Here is a 13,283-nt window from a genome sequence, read left to right on the forward strand (position 1 = left end):
GTAGTTATCCAGCATATGTTTTTGAAATCCTTCTTTAATTCATTTAAAATTATTATTCTTGGTTAAACAATTGCAAGTTCATAGTTTTTTTTATGGTCAACTGACATTTTGAGTAAAGTTATAATAGTTTTAATTCATTTTATATATTTTTTGTTTAATAAATAACTGTATTATTCACAGAAAAAAACTACTGGTGTTAAGAAAATTACAACGCCTTTTGTAAATTTATATAACTTTAAACTTTTATTATTTTCATCTGTTAGTTTTTCTATTTTAATATTTAAATAAAATTGATAGTAAATAAAATTCAAAAGAAGTATACCCTAAAATTTTGTAGGCATAGGTGACTGTGAGATATTTTATTACATCTTTTGAATAATTAAGAGATTATTTTAAAATCTTCATCTGGACAGAAAGTCACAAAACTAGAAATACTTATTGATTATTAGTGTTTGAACTAGCCTTGGTTGAGAAAACAGCGGCCAGCAAGCCATTCGTGGCCCGCGAGCTTGAAGTGAGTGGCCCACTGCAACCTTCAAAAATAAAGTTGTACTGTAAGGATGCAATTTGTAAAATGTGACACTAAGCCAAACCGTTGTCTCTAGGCAAGAATATCTCGGAGCCAGTAACTCACTTGGCAGTAATACAATTAATAACATTGTGACACTCAACGTCAACTTGGGATCTGAATCTGGCCCCCTTATAGAAAAGATTCCCTGACCTAGGTTTCGACAATACTAATTGAATTGTTTAATTACTGCTTGCAACTGGAAAGCTAGCTAGTTATGGTATTTAATTATTAGTATGTTAGTGTAAGGAACACCCATTTCTGGCACATGTACATATTATGTTATTTTATCCATGTATGGTAAAATCCTCTGTGTTGCATGGTCAATGTTCATACTTGGTATGAAGCTAATTAAGCACTTGTGAAATCAGCTCAAAAAGAAATTGCAACTGTATTTGACTGAACTCTACAGAACAGTTAATCCTCAATACTGCAATATAGACCTCAAGGGGCCATAATTTGGCTCATTATAATAACCAAATAATAACCAAACTTAAAATAAAAACTTAGAATCGTAGTTCGTAACAACTTTTAAAAATGGGTTAACACTATTTTTTGTGTGTAGAACATTCATTATTGGAAAGGGGAGTGATCATAAAATAATCTCTAAACACTCCTCTGAAATATACAGTATGTTCGTGAATTATTGGGTATAATTTAATGGATGGTAGAGAATGCCAAGATAAGCAATTTTTGGTAAGGAACATATGTTTGGAATCGCAACCATGCAAAGTTACAAGCGCAAACAGTAATGTGCAAATTTGAATTTCCCAAACATTAGGCACCACTCCATTGGCTGAGAGGCAGTGTTATCACAGCACAGTGATTGTCAAATGCTCCCCGGGAAGCAGTGCCAAGCAGGCCACAAAGCTTTAGAGGTAGCCGTACTAATTAGCAACCAGCCAGTGGATAGTACAGTGATGGTTGGTTCTGGTAATTTACATTTTTGCTTAAGAAATTAGTGCAGTGTTGACTGTTAGTGAATACAGTGATGTAATTACAAATTTACGAACTGCTTGGCAGACTTAACATTCGCAGAGATAGCCAATATGCAGATGGAGTACTGGGAAATGAGCATTTTGAATTTACCAAAGGCACTTTGACAACACACCTGTACCGAATAAGATTTTCTCACATCTTAACTAGCGACTGCCTCACAAAGGTAATGTTCACCAAACAGCTGGTTGCTAGTGTGTAAGGCTAACTCTAAACCTCTGAACTTGATGCTTGCTTCCCGGGGAGCATTTGAACATCGGGGCGCTTTGATAACGCATCCTTTCAGCCACTGGAGTGGTACCTAATGCACTGGAAATTCAATTGCCATCCATTAAATTTATGCCCTGCAATTTGCAAAAATACTGTGTAGTATTGTAACATTATCAACACACTTTTATTAAGCCTCATTTAAACAGTACTGTGTAAATATTTTTTGGCAGCTGTAATTTTTCTTTGAGACTTTAGTCCTGAAGGTGCAATACTCTTCAGGGCTGCCACATTTTATAGCATTGAAATATTATGTTTGGCTTAAAAATATATAGCGTTTTATGTACTGCCATGACAAATCTTTAAGGTTTGATCATTGTGTATTGGCAAAATGGTCAAACCTAGCTGGTGTTATAAAACATACCCCTGGATGTGTCCTTAGATGCCTAACAAACATTTATGTATATTAAAACTAAATTGTAACAATTTTATTTTGTAAATTAACTATTCCTCACTACCTATTAGGCTATTACCACAAATAGTTTCTATCATCATTATAAATTTGTATGCACTATAAAATAAATTGCTAAGTATACAAACTTTATAAGGGAAATTTTTTATTTTGTGAAAATATACAGTATACGCAGTATAAAATTGTTGTAACATATGAGCCATTTTTTTGAATGCATATTCTGTAGGATTAGAGAATAATGAAGAAATTTCACAAGTGCTCAATGACAACCAAAAAGTTGTATTCATACAAATTAAGATTTTTTCTTTTATTGGGTAGTAGTAGTAACAGAATTAAACATGTTATCTAATTGTTTTTTTTTTATATTGTAGATAATATAATATAACATCAGATTCATCCTATAAGTACAATAATATTATTTACAATGATTATAGTTGTAATATCTTAAACAGCTTTTAAAAATACCAGTATCATTCATACTTCAGATTATGTTATATGAAACACTTTTTATTAAAACCTTTGAAACTTAATTTTTTTTTCCCTGTGGTAGAATAAATTGTGTTTTTTGAGTATTGTTTTTGAATTTTTTTCCTATATATTTTGGCCATTAAATGGTATTGTTTGTGCTGTGGCATTTTTTTGTACCATAAAGTGCTTTGTGTAAGCTGTATGTAAGTGTCGTTATGCCCTTGTGCCACAGGTGATCTTCAGCCAGAACTCTGACCTCATAGAACGCCAGTCGAGCATGGCTTCGTCCACGGAGGAAGTGTCGGGCCCCATCAACGACTTGTCCGGAGGGTCTCGTCGTGATGACGGAGCTACCGAACAGTTCGGAGTGTTCAAGGACTTTGACTTCCTGGAGTATGAGAGCGAGAGTGTTGAGGTAAAGGTTCAGCGGACATTCCACATTTATAATAAATTCATTTATGATTTTAGAGTGTATACAATTATTACCTAATACCTACTAGCCTATTCAGAACACCATTAAAGGAATTTTCACTCTGCATTTCTTTCTTTACATAAATTCAGTTGTCAAAAGATCTATTTTTGCAGTGATAATTCTTATAATAATACTTTTTTTTTCTTCAAACTATCTGTTCACTCTAAATGTCAGCCCCATTTCTCTGGATAACTTAATTTTGAACTATCGATGGAATAAAATGGTCCTTGTAATTTAAAACATTTTTTAGAATACTAAATTTCCAACTTTTTAGAATGAAAGGAACATTTTTGAAGTGTCTTCTGATAGTCATTCCTGAAATTGACGGAACAAAATTCAACTTAAATGTAGACTTAAATGTAAAATTATATTATTTTAATTTAATAAAAAAAATCCTAGGAAACAGCTGAGCATAAACATAAAGAAAAAGACGAGTATTACCAGAGGTGGCACGAGGTAGTGAACAAGACAATTTGATACTCCCTGCACACAAACAGCTTGGGAGCTAGAGGATCGTTTAAATTAGTGTTGTGCGAGATCTCGAACCTCGAGAAAAATTTCGAGAAATATTGCATTCTCGAACAGCGAGCGAGAAAAATAATTTCTCGAAAAAAAAACGAGAATTTTTTTTTTGGTACCGGTAACAACTCAATTTGGTATGGAAACTAAATCTGATATTGATAGTTGTATTTTTATATGTTGAACATTACACACACACTGCCATTATTTTAGTTTAAATGTTTTAAAAATACCAAACGCGTCTGCCTGTTTGGACGAAAAATGATTTAGCGGAACACAAAGCAAACATGATGCAATCATTAAGAGATATTAGACTAGCCGATAGTCAACAATCCAAAACCTTTATCAATAACCGAAACTGTGAATAAACACTGTCTTATGAAATTCCAATTTATCCTGAAAGAAAAACTGCCGTATTTAATTTTTAAATTACGTAAGCGTAGGCCTAATACATAATAAAATACGTTCGAACCTAACCTACAAAATTGGTTTTGTTTACATACACATTATTACGGTAAAGTTATTAAAAGCATTACCTTTAATTTAGTCATAATATTTTATTCGGTAATGTTTAATAGTATACTGAAATGTTGAATATTACGGCAAAATACGAAATTTACTTTTTAACGAACAAAAGGGAATGGTGGTCATGCTGCCAGACTGAGTCTGCTCCGCTGTTCCGTTTCTTATTTCAATTTTATTTTTTTTATTTTTATTTCCAAAATTCTTTCAACAGATTCTTAAAAGAATATAGAACATGTCAATAAAGTCAACAAAAATGAACAATACAAACAATCAAATTAATTAAATCATAATATCACATTAAATTAGTACTAATTAAAACAAAATATAAATACATCAATATACAAACAAATCATCATAAGTTATTCTAAACATTATTATAATATTCATTTAATGTATAAAATGAATTTTCTAATAAATAGTTTTTGAGTAGAACTTTAAATAGTCTTGGGTTGCAATGGGAGATTGCTTTTAGTTTATGAGGGAGTGCATTGAAAAGTTTTATGCCAGAGTACAGTGCACCTTTTTGATACCTTGATGTATTATTACTTGGCACATGCAAGTCGGATTTATTTCTGGTGTCATAAGTGTGTATTGCACTGTTATTATCAAAACTATCATTATTTTTAACTACAAAATTAATTAATGAGTATATATATACTGACACATCATAGTAAGTATCCTTAGATTCTTAAACAATGGTCTACAAGAATCATAGTGATCAACATTAGACATTATTCTAATAATTTTTTTTGTAGTAAAAAAAAACATCATTAGCATAGGGTGATGATGCCCAAAAAATGATCCCATATGACATCACAGAATGAAAAAACGAAAAATATATTTGTTTTAAATAAAAAAACAGATACAGTTGCTGATAACGATTGAAGTGCAAAGCAAGCTGAACATAGTTTAGGTATTATTTTAACTATATGTTCCTTGCCACACAAGGTATTGTTTACATGCAAGCCTAAAAATTTAACACTATTTGCTACTGTAATTTTAGTATCACTATAATTCAATTGAACTACAGGGTTAGACTGTTTATGTAAGTGAAATTTTAAGATACTTGTTTTATCAATATTTAGAGTAAGATTATCAGCATTAAACCATTGATTTAATTTATCACATACACTATGTAATGTTTGAATTAATTCTTGATTTTTAATGTTATGACACAATATGCTAGTGTCATCTGCAAATAAAATTACTTCAGACTGATCAGTTATAAAAGAAGGAAGATCATTTATATAAATCAAAAATAATAATGGTCCCAGGATCGACCCCTGAGGCACACCAAGATTAATTAACCCTTTATTTGAGTGAACTGTACTATGTCTATTATCAGAAATTTTTACTAGTTGATACCTATTTGACAAATAAGATGTAAACCAGTGGAGCGCAGTATTTCTAATACCATAAAATTGAAGTTTATTTAGCAAAATTTTGTGGTCAACACAATCAAAAGCTTTAGCTAAGTCACAAAAAATACCTGCCACATTCTCTTTATTATCTAGTGCTTTAAGAATAGTGGAGGAAAATTTGAAAAAAGCTTCATTAACAGATTTCCCACTTCTAAATCCATATTGAGACTTAGATAAAATATTTTTTTCAAGATAATCTGTTAATCTATTATTCATTAATTTTTCCAGTATTTTTGCAAAAGATGAGATTAGGCTAATAGGTCCATTAAAAGACTGCACAAGTCATGTGATTATTAAATGGACTGGAATGTAAAGGAATGGATTGAAAACGCAGAACAATTCACGCCCTTGTATTACGTAAAATTACGTGAATGTGTGTGTTCAAACCCGTTGAAAAGGCAGAATAAATAGTATGTTTATCCCATTTCCTTTTCTACCTTTGTTTCACTCAGTCGTAAGACGTCACGAGTAATGAATCCTGCCAAAGCCTCCTTAGTATAAATTTATTTGTTTTCATTACAGTACCAATGTTTCCCGTTTATGCGAGCTACTCTGCGGGTATGATAAATAATGTGACGCTTGTAAAATGTTATTAGGAATATGAGAATAATTTCCTAATACTGCTTTATCTCTTTCTTAACTGCGGCGTAACCAAGTGGAAAAAAAAGTGTTGCGGGAATATAACAGTTTAACAGAAGTAAACTTTGTTGTCAAAATAAACTTTGATTTTACGGTAAAATGGAAGATGTGGACATAACAGTGTGGCAGTATTACACAAAAAGTGGTGATAAGTCAACGGAACCACAATTAACATGTTAGCTACTAGACTTTTACCTAAGTGAATGTTTATTTATAATTTAGTGTAGGCTTACATAACGTGTGGTATATGTCAGTTGTGCACAGGCAACTAAATTGACATTCTATATGATAAACAACAGTTTTATCTACAGAACAATATATTTTGAAAGTGATATCTAAAGTAAATCTTGATTATTTAAAAATTTCTCATTCTCGTCTCGTTTCTCGCGAGAAAAATATTTTCTTTCTCGAAAATTTCTCGAGGCCTAAATCTCATTCTCGCACAACCCTAGTTTAAATATACGTATATAGGTTAATAAAAAAAAATCACTACATAAGTAGGTTGGTCTATAGGTTTCCTGGTTTATTTAAAAAGTATTAAATTAAATCTGTTTTCCCTTTGTTTTGGTTTCACAATAAAAGGTATTAACAAGTTACTAAAAGGAGGGCCGGCTCGATATGATTAACACCAGTTATACTATACTTTTAACAACAAATCAAGCACAGAAAAACAATTTAAAAATGTCCTTCTTGACATATTATAGTATGTTAGGTTCGTCCACTCATTACTGTAACAATTTCACATATTCTTATTTGTTAAGTTCTCTATGGCACTGCTCGCTGGTATTCATTTAAATAATTTCTTTTGTTGGTTGTAGCGAGAAGTTATATTTTAAAATATCACCCGGGGCTTCAAAGTTGGACGTCTGACCGGGATAAAGCTCTTCTTAAAGAGACTCGAAGCTCGAGGTCCTGGTCAACATGATGGGTGCAATTTTGGCGCCCAAATGTTGGACCCTGTCTGAAACACAAGACAAATTCCGACGAATTAGACCTGCTTCTAGACAGTCAAACACAGTCGGCGCGAAAAGGCCAACAAATGTGAATTCGGGGAGGGAAATAGTCCGAAGTACTCACCAAACAGGGTGTAGCACGACAATCCTTGTTATCTTCCAGGCGCGCGCGGTGCATCTCATGTTGCGGCAGCCGTCAGCCAGCTCTGCACCTGCACGTGTCCCGGCCTTGCTGTAGTTCGTAACAATATTAAGCCAGATTAACGAAATTCCAGCAGCTGTCGTTAAAATATTTGTGACTCGGCGAATTTTCATTCGTTTGAAGTTCTTGAACAGAATGCTTCACGAAATTTCAGGGAATAAAAGACGACACACAGGAAACAAAAATGGTTCAGATCCGCAAGCAAAGAATATTAAGAAGATCCTTACATAGCTATACAGAGTTTCTGTGTACCTATAGTAGGCGTATATAGAAGTGTGTATGTGTATTGTAAAATAAAAAACAGATTTTTGTAAAAAGTTTGACCTTAAATACATAATGTCTATGGAGATTTTGGTACTTATGTCATGGTACTAATATTCTTTTTACAGATAAAATCTGATTGTTCAGTGTTACGAGAAAATTATGGATAAACTCCTGTAAGCTACCATAACTGAACTTTAATAATTGCAGCTTTTGTGGTGGTTTAAATAGCATAATTGTGTTGATCTATGTAAATAGTGGTAAACGAAGTTCCTTCAGTTGTTTCAAGTGTTTTAATTATTATTATATTTTTCTTTATTATTTGATTGTTATGTGTTATCTGCGTCTTTTCAATAATTAAGTTTTCCTCTCTTAACTGTGTGGGAACGCAGATAAATTTTTTAATGTATACCGTACGCAATTCATAAATTTATTATTAATTTAGTAAAAGTCCTTTCGGTGATATGTACGGCCTCAAATGCAGGAAAGTTCATACTGTGACACTTTTATAGATAAATTTACTCCTTTAGTTACATTTTCTGTTATCTCATAAAATTTTATTGTTTACATTAGAAATAACAATCTTGCAATTTACATTGTTTTTTGACTATGGTAGAAAATTTTGAGCTAATGCTAGTCAGGCTGCGCTACGGTCCTACTGTGATGTCACAGTTCCCCGCCGTCACAGGCCACACCCCCATCAGCTAACCTCCCCTTCTATAGACCTTTTGCCACACCCACCAGTTTGATTGTTTACCTTGCCACAGGAGTCCTTCGCTCCCCCTACTCATTAGTTTCCATAAATAGCAAGGCTAATTTATTTAATGTGTTCCAAAATTGTGTAGGAAAATATACTTTACGTAATATAAATGCGTTGAATAACACTCAATATAAATGTGTCACACCATTTATCTTTATATGCCGCCCATTTCACTTTGTATGACAAATACGACACCGCGTAATGGGAGATATGTAGTTATGTACTTTATCATCAGTCGGCTGGCTGACTTGCCCGCCTAGGCATGACCTTTAACTCACGTCACGTACCTTTCCAAACCATCCTTTACTGGCAGTGAAACCGATATTACTGTCCGGATAGTTGCATTTTAATTTTTCAAATATTAAAATGCTTATTCGCGTATTACCACCTGGTTCACACCAATCCTGTCAGGCCAATGATTACTTTTTTCATTGCAACATTCATTTAACAACCTTTTCCACGTGAATCATCTGTTCATTTCTGTTCCGGTATCTGATGCCAAATATATTCCCGCTAGTACAACCAACAGCATCAGACTTATATAAACTTTTGGTAAGAGTCCTTATTTCGTACGATTGTGCGCACATTTGACTTGCATAAAACTAAAGTGCGACCAACATAAGCGTGGCCTTCGTGACAATTTACGCGCCATAATACTTCTAGTTTTTGTCTCAAATACTTGAACACGATGCATTATGAGTAATCAAGCACGTACAGTTACCTCCAGCTGAATGGATAGACGTTGCATTTGTTTGAGTGAATTCCCTGCCACTGGCTAGACTGAGTTCACGGCCCGGTTTGTGGCTAGGCGACAACAGTACGGCACGGCGGCATACGCGCGGACGTAAAAACATTTGGTCCTTTACACTCCATAGCCGCAATTTAACTTGCCATAGCTGATGTTTGTACAACAGCCAATAGCGTAGACAGACCTGTGTGCCCATCTCTTTCCCCCTTGTTTGGCTAACTGTATCCCACTGCACATCTGTTGTTACAGAAGTTGAAACAGACTTTGTGGCGTCGTGCTTGACTTTTTTTTTTTTTTTTTGCCTGCTGAGATTTCGTGCTAACTGAAATTTACAGCGTGTTATTCAAGACTGGGGCAGTAAAATTCACATCGCACTAAATGAATTCGCGCAATCTGAAGACGTGCTAAGTGAGGGATAGGTGTAACTTAAAATTAATTTTCTCCCAAATAAGTAGGTAAAGTTATACAAGTTGAGGTCAGTTGTTTTTTATGTTTACTCTTAAAGGTTGCAAACAGAATATTTGTTGCCAGATTTTTTAAACTCTGTGACATGCGACTATCACGGCGTGCTAATTAGAAAATATTTTTCCAATCTCACACTTTAGTTGTTAGATCTTGAAAGTGTCATTGAACATTTGTGTTGTGGTTCTTAGTTGATTCAAAGTTTGAAGTTTATAACAGTAAAGTAACATGTGCACGTTTACTATGTGAGGAGTGTGTGTTGCCGGTCTGGTTGGCTGAGCTATGCTATTGCCACGCCAGGGCGAGAGCACGGACAACTTCAACTGGGGAGTGCGTCGCCGGCCGCTGAGCGAAGGGGAGCCGGACCACGAGCAAAGTTTGCGTCAGCTCGAGGAAAGCATCAGTGAGAAGACTCCCGTGCTCGGCAAGCGACGGGTAAGCTGCTTCATGACACATGACGATATTTCATACTCTTAATTTAATTAAATCGTAAATAAAATCTATTCGACTTGTCTTGGCGGGCTCAATTTTTATTAACACTACTAAAAAATTATCAAGTCTGAACCTGATTCAAAAATTGCATTCTTGTTTATCCCTTATTAAGATTTATTTGGATTTTTTTTTGGGCTAGTTATTATATTAATAATGAGCAATAGATGTTAATGATAATATGTAGAACCTTTTTTGTAAAGAACTTTATGATCTTGGCATTGATCCGTGGACTAGTTGGTCACTAGTTATATTTTTTGTAGCCTGATTTCATTCTTCCCTGGAATGGTTTCAACATCTCATCTGGATCTATACTTACATCCAGGGTTCGACTTTAATGCCTGTCCATTGTTCGAGACAGGCAAATTTAGATGTCTGGAATCTCGACTCACAGATAAAGACAATGAAATGTCTGAATTACTTGTTGCAATCAATATTTTAAATTTCAAAACATGGCCTTCTAATAATGAACAATACTTTGGTGACAGTTCCATCATTAAGATGTTGCATTTTTTTTTTTTTAAAGTTCCCTTGTGAACAGTAATGTTCAGTGTGAAATGGTGGAGCCAGAATGGACAGCTCTGAAAAATGTTGTTTACCAGTATTGTACTCCTGTGTACAAAGAAAGCCATTTGGAGGGAAATAATAAATAAATACAAGACACAAGAACAAATTTGTTAATATTCTTTCACTCATGAATCTTGTGTTATCTCTACCTACTCACACCGAAGATTGTGAAAGAGGATTTTCTTTGATGAAGTCTACCAAAACTGACTGGCACAACAAACTTAATGATGATACATTATCATCACTGATGCGTATCCAGATGAAATCAAGTAGTGTCTGTGATTTTGATCCTACCCCGACTATTGAACTTTGGTTTAATCGTGTTGAGAGAAAGCGCAGACCATTTCAGCCCCCATACAGAAAATGTGTAGCTAGGCTGCAGCAAGATGAGGAAGATGCATATGATGACAGTTCATCTGATAGTAGGTCACATACATTAAACCAGTGATTTAGTGCAAAACACTTCAATCAATATTTAAAACTCCATTATTAATATTACAGTAGAACCCTGTTATAATGTTCCTGCATATAATGTTTTCCTGCTTATAATGTCATATTTTTAAAGTCCCAATATTTCCCCCATAAGGACAATGTATTTATTTCCTGCATATAATGTTCATAAATAGTGTAATTTCCTGCTTATAATGTTTGCTTTCTAACACTCAATAAATGGGGAAAAAATGTTTTAAAACCAAATTATTCCAACACTTACGATAAAAAGTTTCCTTTATGTATGTTTATGTTTACAATCACTGCCATACAATACATGAAGTTTGTTAAAATACAATTTTATGCAATATACTGAAGGTACACAATGTTCATAGTTACGTGTCAGTTGGCACCCTTAGTCAACTCTTCTCTTCCTTGCCATTCCAGTGGGTATTCAGATGCACGTACATAGTCCTACGATATTTAAGTTGCCAACCATTGAGCGAGGGCATAACTAAAAGTGTTTTCTATTGCCTACAAATAATTTTTTTTCTCATTCATATGTAGGAATCCCAAAATTAAACATTTTCAGGTGGCGAAGGAGTAGACGTTCTCACTCTTAATATTGTTATCATGAATCATGAGACAATTTTACAAAAAATGTGGCAGTGTATCTTTAAAGACAAACAAAATTTAACCAGGGAACAAGACGAAGTTGAAAAATTGTTGGCTTGTTTCAGAAAATTCATGTATCAAGTATTCTATCTTTGGTTTTAACATTAAAGTTGTTTACATAGCTTGGTGAGTACATTGGTACAAAGCTCGAAGATTGTTAAGTGCTAAATTGAGATTTCCTGCTTATAACGTTTTCCTGCTTATAATGTTTTTTTCTTGTGCTCCCTTGAAAAACATTATAACAGGGTTCTACTGTAATATGAAAATAGTGTAAAACTGACTTAATTTGAGTACAGTGATGTTCTTAAGCATATATCAAGTTTATAACCAGTAATTTTTTTTAACGTAAGCTGGACAGGTGGAATTAGTTACGGACAGGTAAGTGTCCAATTAAATTATACCTGTCCGTTGGACAGTCCAGTTAAATCCTTAAAATCAATCCGTGCTTACATCCGTTTTATAATGTTTGTGTCTTTGTTATATGAAGGTAAAAATCAATAGCTTGTGATAAATTTCCTTAATAGTTAATCATTTTCATGATACTATTGTTTCCTGCTTTGTGTACCACTTCATTAAAATAACTTTTTGTTTCCGTGGGTTGGCTAGAGGAGAGGTGCTGAAGAATCGTCAGACGACGAGGTGGAGTCTGAGTCCCCGCTGGACGAGATGGTGGTGGCTCCGGAGTTTGGCGTAAGCTCCGCAGCGGGCAGCGGTGTCTATCCACCCTCGACACTGGTCCTTCGAGAGAGGGGGAGGCGGGACTCGGGAACCCGCTCCGACACATCGTGAGTTCCCACGCTCCTCATCCGTGGCATTTTTTTGACGTGTTTGCTTGCTCTGATCAGCCACCACCCCCCTAAATACCTACATTATGAATCTTGTGGGTGGAAAAGTTAATGGATTGAATATGTTATCAATAATTATTGAAACAAGATAAAAGTTTAAATAGGTAATAAAAATAAATTTAATTTTATTTATACTGAATGCAATTAATGTAGTTAGTTGCATGTAAAGCTATAAACCAAAACAAAACTATTTGCCCTTACTTTGATTGTGATCCTTGCCTAACAAGTTTGCCTCAAACATATTACAACTTAAATTTTGCTTTAGCTAAAGATTCATTATGTTTAAATGTACAGCGAAACCCCTTATTTACGTTACCGTTATTTACGTTTTCCCGTTATTTGCACTATATTCTTCAGGTCCCGTTTAGTTCCCATTTATTCCAATACAATACTTTCACGCGAATTACGTCTCAAAAATCGAATCCATCCCGCTATTTACGTCACGTAACAACAATAGTAGGCCTAAAAACATTGTGAAAAACGTAACTTTTATAGTCGGCAGTGAACATTTTAAATCGCAAAATATACATATTTTATAACATGAAAAGTTGCTTTTATTTCTAAACATATTGTTACGATTTACCGCGGGGGTTCGTAAAGGATAG

At 34.1% G+C, this 13,283-nt stretch overlaps 1 protein-coding gene across 1 annotated transcript in view; it reads left to right on the forward strand.

The window, feature by feature from the left end:
• Positions 1-13,283, forward strand: part of LOC134536067 (protein furry) — a 737,387-nt gene that overhangs the window by 664,154 nt on the left and 59,950 nt on the right. Inside the window, exons 43-45 of the mRNA XM_063375635.1 lie at positions 2,944-3,126; positions 9,974-10,108; positions 12,440-12,618. Coding sequence (XP_063231705.1) covers positions 2,944-3,126; positions 9,974-10,108; positions 12,440-12,618 — 497 coding nt within the window. The remainder of the gene's footprint in view (positions 1-2,943; positions 3,127-9,973; positions 10,109-12,439; positions 12,619-13,283) is intronic.

Source organism: Bacillus rossius, chromosome 1 (assembly GCF_032445375.1).
Source record: "Bacillus rossius redtenbacheri isolate Brsri chromosome 1, Brsri_v3, whole genome shotgun sequence".
NCBI classification, from domain to species: Eukaryota; Metazoa; Arthropoda; class Insecta; order Phasmatodea; family Bacillidae; genus Bacillus; species Bacillus rossius.